The sequence below is a fragment of the Lolium perenne genome, chromosome 6 (assembly GCF_019359855.2).
Source record: "Lolium perenne isolate Kyuss_39 chromosome 6, Kyuss_2.0, whole genome shotgun sequence".
Lineage (NCBI taxonomy): Eukaryota > Viridiplantae > Streptophyta > Magnoliopsida > Poales > Poaceae > Lolium > Lolium perenne.
In genome coordinates, this window is record NC_067249.2 from 18,776,165 (window position 1) to 18,782,164 (window position 6,000).

Here is a 6,000-nt window from a genome sequence, read left to right on the forward strand (position 1 = left end):
TATTCCATCAATGTATTTGTCGATTCCTGATGTCCTGGCTAGAATACAAATTCAAAATTATCTGCACTGAAAAAACAAAATAATTATTGCTTTAGTATATAAAACTAATTTTAAGGAGATTCATACATGGAGGAAACAATTCAACTTGTAAACTTACTTTGTGTCTAAAATATTAATTTTGACCATATAATGAGAAGATATAACTCACTTTCTATTTGTACACGGCAAGGTTTAGAAAACCAAATCATGCTTGACGGCGAGCTGACTGCAAGGTAAACAATTTGCAGGACAAATATTGTACGTACGCGACAAAGAAAAGGGAATATCATCCAGCTTCTACCTCCCAGAGCTAAACAACCCTCTTCAACATGGTGGTTACAACATAGGTAGGCAGGTAGCTGATCACCTCCCTAGCTTAATCCGCCAACAAAACAAATTAAAAATTGGAAATTATGGGGCGTGAATGCACGCGAGAGAGGTCCCTGCGCGAGGCCACACCAAAGTTGCCAAGGTGTATTGTATGTGCGGCCCCGCAATTTTTTCTTCGTTTCTTTTCTTCCCAAAAAATGGATATGAGGGTCCTTCAAAATGGAAAATATAGTAAAGCGCTGGCTATTAGCATTCTAATCCAGGGAAGAAATATGTTAGTGCACCGAGTAAAAGTACTGGTAAGCTCATTTTACCTAACTCTTAAACTGATGTTATACTTGGAACCAATGTTGCTTCATAAGTATTTGGAACAAAACTAATACACAGGCTGGAAAAATGGTATTTCTATGGCCGACAATCTTATATGTTTTATGTGTAATGCAAAGGAAAAGACGAAGATCAGAAAACATACTGTGATCATTTTCTTGAAGGTCCAAATCTCCTCTCCGGATCACTCCACAAATTCCTGGAATAACGGAGTAGAGAGCTTTGATCTGAGCCTCAATACTTGTCATAGACTGCTCGTCATGAATCCATGTGTATAAATTTGTCATATTCTCGTGCCAGAACGTGAAAGGACAATATCTAGAAGTCGAAATCCATCACCAAAACAATGAATACAAACCTGTTGGGGACTGGCCGGGCAGCATCAGTATCCGTGAATAGAGCCCAAGAACATGCATATATATTCTCTGATTTGTGGCCCTTAGACATCGCCTGGTCCATTGCTCCAGGCCGACGGCCTCGATGCCTGCAGTATCCCTAGCATCGGAAATCATGCGCCCCATCTCGCAGTGTGGCTGGCTAGGCACCATTGGAGTAGCGGAGAACAGAGGAGATTGTCTCGTCTCGTCAGTTGTAGCTTAGGAAAAGATATTGGTGCGCTCCGCCTTGTTGGTGTGGCAGATCATTTGCGGTGCTCTCGTGCATGGATAGGAGCAGAGAAAACTTCAAAAGCGCCGATGCTCTGGATATTGGAATATAGTGGTCTGGGAATGTTACATCTGGGCTCTCCAGATCATATAAATTCATCGAATATCCGAACTTGCTTCATTGTTGTGGAAAGCATTGCCCTCTCCATATTCTCTCGAATTTGAACTAATCATAGTGACCACATACCTGAAAGAACAGGAAAAGAAAATCATATATTAGCTGAGATAATTAACACCATGATTCTTATGGTGCTACAAAACATGCAATTGCCCGAGCTGAAAACTTACCTCTTCCCATTGTCTCACGTACTCAGCTGCCGGAAGCCTAGACCAGAGAGGCGAAACATAGCAAAAACAGATTTTCTCAGTTGCATCCAACATCAATCTAGATTCCTTTCAATCCTTTGATGGTCAATACGTATTGGAAGCGCACCAGCGTACCTTGCTTTTAGATCATCCGAATAAATATAAAAAGCATAGCTGTATGTAGGTGATCTATTTGCTTGGATATTGAGATTGTCGGCAGAACACAGAATAGGGTACCCAGCTGAACCTACCGCACATTGTCAAGATAGCTTTGCATTGAGATGGCGGCAGTGCTATGCAGATTGCATTGTGCATAGTACACAGAGGCCTCCCGGTGGAAGAGAACTGGGGCGCTTCAGCGCCGACAGACGCAGAGAAGGAGAGGCGACTGAAGGTCCAGAAGAACCGTGTAGAGCGCCCGCGACGATAGCCCTAGGAGAGGCGGCGGCTGATTCTTGATATGGTTTCTTCCTGGAAGCCAAGCCTTGTTAGGGCTGATTCACGATATTGTTAGGGCTAAGATTTATGTCTCGCACACGGTTTGAACGCAGAGTTAAGGATGCCTATCTCAAAATCAGCACCGGCCGGGCGTTATATGATGCTATTTTTCTGCGTATCTCAAAGTCAGGAACCGGCCGGACGTTATATGAAGTTAGTCTTAGCCGTTATTATTTATTTGATTGTGGGTGCGGATGTAATTCTAAGAGGTGCACGTCTTCTCTTTTTTTTCTTCTTGAGTAGAGTTTAATCTAATCCATTGGTTTTGCATTGTTTAATCTCCACCGTCATTTGTCTTGTGCTTTAATTATATAATAGATAATGAGATGGCTGAGCCAACTTGTGGTCTAGAACAGACATGGAGTGACCAGCCATAATCAACAACTAGATTCACTTTACTAGATGTAGCTGAATCAATATGTACACGAAATACACTGGATTTATGAATAATCAAACTCATACCTTTTATTTATTATTACTTACAGATATGAATATAGAACTGTGTTATATTGGTGGTTATTATGAGTGTTTCGCATAATTGGGTGTCAGATACTCTGTTGTGCATGAATTACTTTTCAAATGATTTTGCGTTGACATCATGCACAAACTTCTGTCTATTATTAACATGAGGTAGGTTTAATCACCTTTTCATATATTTATCACAATTGCCGTTGTGTCAATTGGGAGGAAAAATATTCTACTAGGATTAAAGCAAACAACAACTATTAGCACACATGATTGGTATATTTTCACCTCCATCCAGGAGTAGATTGTGCCCAGAGTCGGGACTGTTACTTGCCTAAGCATTTCTATCGAGCTAACTACCTTTCCTCTTAAAACAACAAAGCAGTTTGTTACATCAGATACAATGGCTGTAGAAACCTCAGTGTTTCTTACTACTCGCACAGCATCATCTGTCACATGACAAATAGGACTACTTCTCACATGAAGGTGTCTGCTCCTGCCGCAGGCAACAGTAATGGAAGCCAACATACTGGCCGTCCGTGTAAAACAATTCAGAGATGTGCTGAAGAATTACCACTTGTTGAAGAATTGACCAACTGTAGTCTCTTGAAATCCAGCAAGCATACTATATGCTCACTATATGCTCTTCATGAGTCGCTCCCGCGAGCGGCCGGGAGGAAACCCTAGGCGCCGCCGCCGGGGGTCGCCCTCCTCTTCCCATTCCTCCCGCCGCCGCCGGAGGGCGTCGCCGGGCAAAGCCCGGGCGGCGTCGGCGGCGGCCGGGTCATCTCCTCTCGCCCGTGCACTACGGGGACGACCAGCTACACCGACGGCCCCGCACCGTCGGCACAACAACGTTCACCGTCGGCACCGTCTCTGCCGACGGTCACCGTCGGCGTCTCCCCGTCGGCACAGCAGGCGTCGGGGTCTGCGCGTGCACCGTCGGCACAGAACTTCACCGTCGGCACAGCCGTACGCCGACGGCTGGACGGTGGCCGTCGGCCGTCTCATCGTCGGCACAGCCAACCAGCCGTCACGCCGGCGCCGTCAACGTCCCCAGCTGTGCCGACGGTGTAACCGTCGGCACAATTTTCTTTTTTTTTCCCAGAATGGCGGCAAAACGGTGGCTGTTCAAACTGGAAAATCGCGCGAACCTGGGCCTGGCTGTGCCGACGGTGTCCCCGTCGGCACAGACCCTGCCATTTGGCACAGCTACGGGTTGTGCCGACGGTGACACCGTCGGCACAGCCAGGCCCAGCTTTTTCCTGATTTTTGCCAATTTGGCCTCGTTTGCTCGTAAAATCGCAGAAAATGCACATATTATAGGATTGAATATGCAGTAACATATATATCACCATATAGCACACAGATATCACCGTATAGCACCAAATCTCACAAATATAGCATCAAATCTCACAAATAGCACAAATATAGCATACAAGACCATGGTACATACACCGGATCCACTACAAAGATGGAGCGTGTCATCATGTGCTAGTACAATGTAGAAACTATGGTGGTGCACCACCCGAGTGACGATCTAGCTCCGAGTGGGTGAAGTGAGGCCGCTGTATCTCGACGGTGCTCGGGGAGGTAGAACCACGACGAGAGCCACCGGAACCAGAAAAATGCCGAGGTTCGGCAGAAGCACCAGGAGAATGGCGACCGGGGTGCATCGGCGTACCACAAGGAGTGTCGTTCCCCAATTCTCCCAATCCCTACATGTTGGAGGGAGTTAGCAACTTAGCCATGTCACACCAAGTTAGCAACTTAGCCAAGTTAGCAACTTACCGGGTCAACCGACGCTGACGCTTGTACATGATATAGAACTCCTCCTTGGACGGGAACACTGGCGTCGGCCCCGGATGAGGTGGCTCTGGGAGTGGTTCCTCTCGCACTCCAGTCATCATGAACCGAGTGAAACTCTGCAAGAAACGGGAGAGATAGCTCAGATTCAAACATGGGGACTTATGATGTTTTGCAACCATAGAGATTGAAACTTACCGCCATCTGGTTGCTCGTCCACTGGACATAGGCATCTTTCACAAGGTCATGCTCCTTAACCTTCTCGAGATACTCCTCGTAAGCTACTGCATAGGCCTCCTCGAGCTGAGTCTACAATTTCAGAAATAATGCGTCTCATCAACATAGCCATTCAGGAACAAGAGTCAAAACAGAGGATGAAAGTGTGGATGACTTACATCAACCTCTACCCGAGAACGGCATGTAGTCCGCGAGGAGGTAGCGTAGCTGCCGGAGGGGAGGGTAGCCTTGATCTGCGTGAAGTTCCTCTGAGGCTTGAAACCCCCAGCAAGGCAGGCAGGACGTCCATGCGGCTGGCCGGACCCCGCCAGCATCATCGCCACCTCGTCGACCGGCTCGGTCATAGGGTCCTCCACCTCTGGATGGAGCTTGGCGTACTCCTCGCAGTATCTTTCCTTGTTCTCTTTGGCCTTGCCGTAGTACATCTCGTGCGCGGGCCGAGGCTCGTTCGGACCGGGCGTCACCAGCTTCATGTGCGTCCACGCTTCCATCTCACCAAGTTCCCTCCCGAGCTTCTTCCCCTGCATCACAAAACAAATGTTATGCATATCATTGAAAATCAAAAAATGTAGCTTGGTCCATTTTTATATGTACTGTACAGCTCCCGATAGCGATCGGTGCTGCTGCTCCCGCGATGTGTGTTCCCTGAGAACCACGGTTGGCCTTGTTCCGGTCGCTCACGGCCTTGAAATCGGGGTTTTCGCCGACCCAATTCTTGACCAACTCCATGAAGGCGGCCCTCTTATTATTATCAGCCCAATGTGGTACAACCTGCAAAATCAAAACTCATTTGAAGAACAAACAATATAGTTGCAAGTTAGCCGCGGTACATAGAATCGCATTGACAATTACTTACCGACATGAAGTCATCTATCGTCATAGCCGGGGCGAGTCCCTGCACAATCTCAGGCTTTGTGTACCTTACGCCCTGCTCAGCATAGAAGTGGCCGATGCACGTGATCCTCTGGTTGTACCACTGCTGCCGTGTCAACTTCCGACACATGTTACGGAGCACCACGTCCGCCCTATCCTTATGCTCGCCGCCACCCGTAGTTGCGCTGCAATCAAGCATAACAGAAAGTGTGAGAGGCATGAGTTATCACGGTGTGGTTATCAACTACATATGAACGAAACCCAAAGAGTATGCATTACGTACCCAAAACTTCTTGATCACGGCGTCGGCGGCGGAAGCAAAGCCAGGGTAAGGCGCTATCTCATAGTCTTCCCAAGTGTAGGCTAGCTTGGACTCGCCCCCAAGGACCGGAGTGTACATCCCCGGCCGCACTTCCTAATAGCAGCTCCAATCGTACTCCCCCGGCACGCGGAC

The 6,000-nt window shown here is 47.5% G+C and overlaps 1 protein-coding gene across 1 annotated transcript; it reads right to left on the reverse strand.

Moving 5' to 3' along the window:
* Positions 1-1,527: 1,527 nt before the first annotated feature.
* Positions 1,528-5,164, reverse strand: LOC139832310 (uncharacterized). Its single transcript, XM_071822040.1, has 5 exons — positions 4,832-5,164; positions 4,635-4,745; positions 4,422-4,555; positions 1,650-1,686; positions 1,528-1,548 (listed from the first exon to the last, which is right to left on the reverse strand). The coding sequence occupies exons 1-5, from the start codon at positions 5,162-5,164 to the stop codon at positions 1,528-1,530; spliced, it is 636 nt and encodes a 211-aa protein (XP_071678141.1).
* Positions 5,165-6,000: the final 836 nt, after the last annotated feature.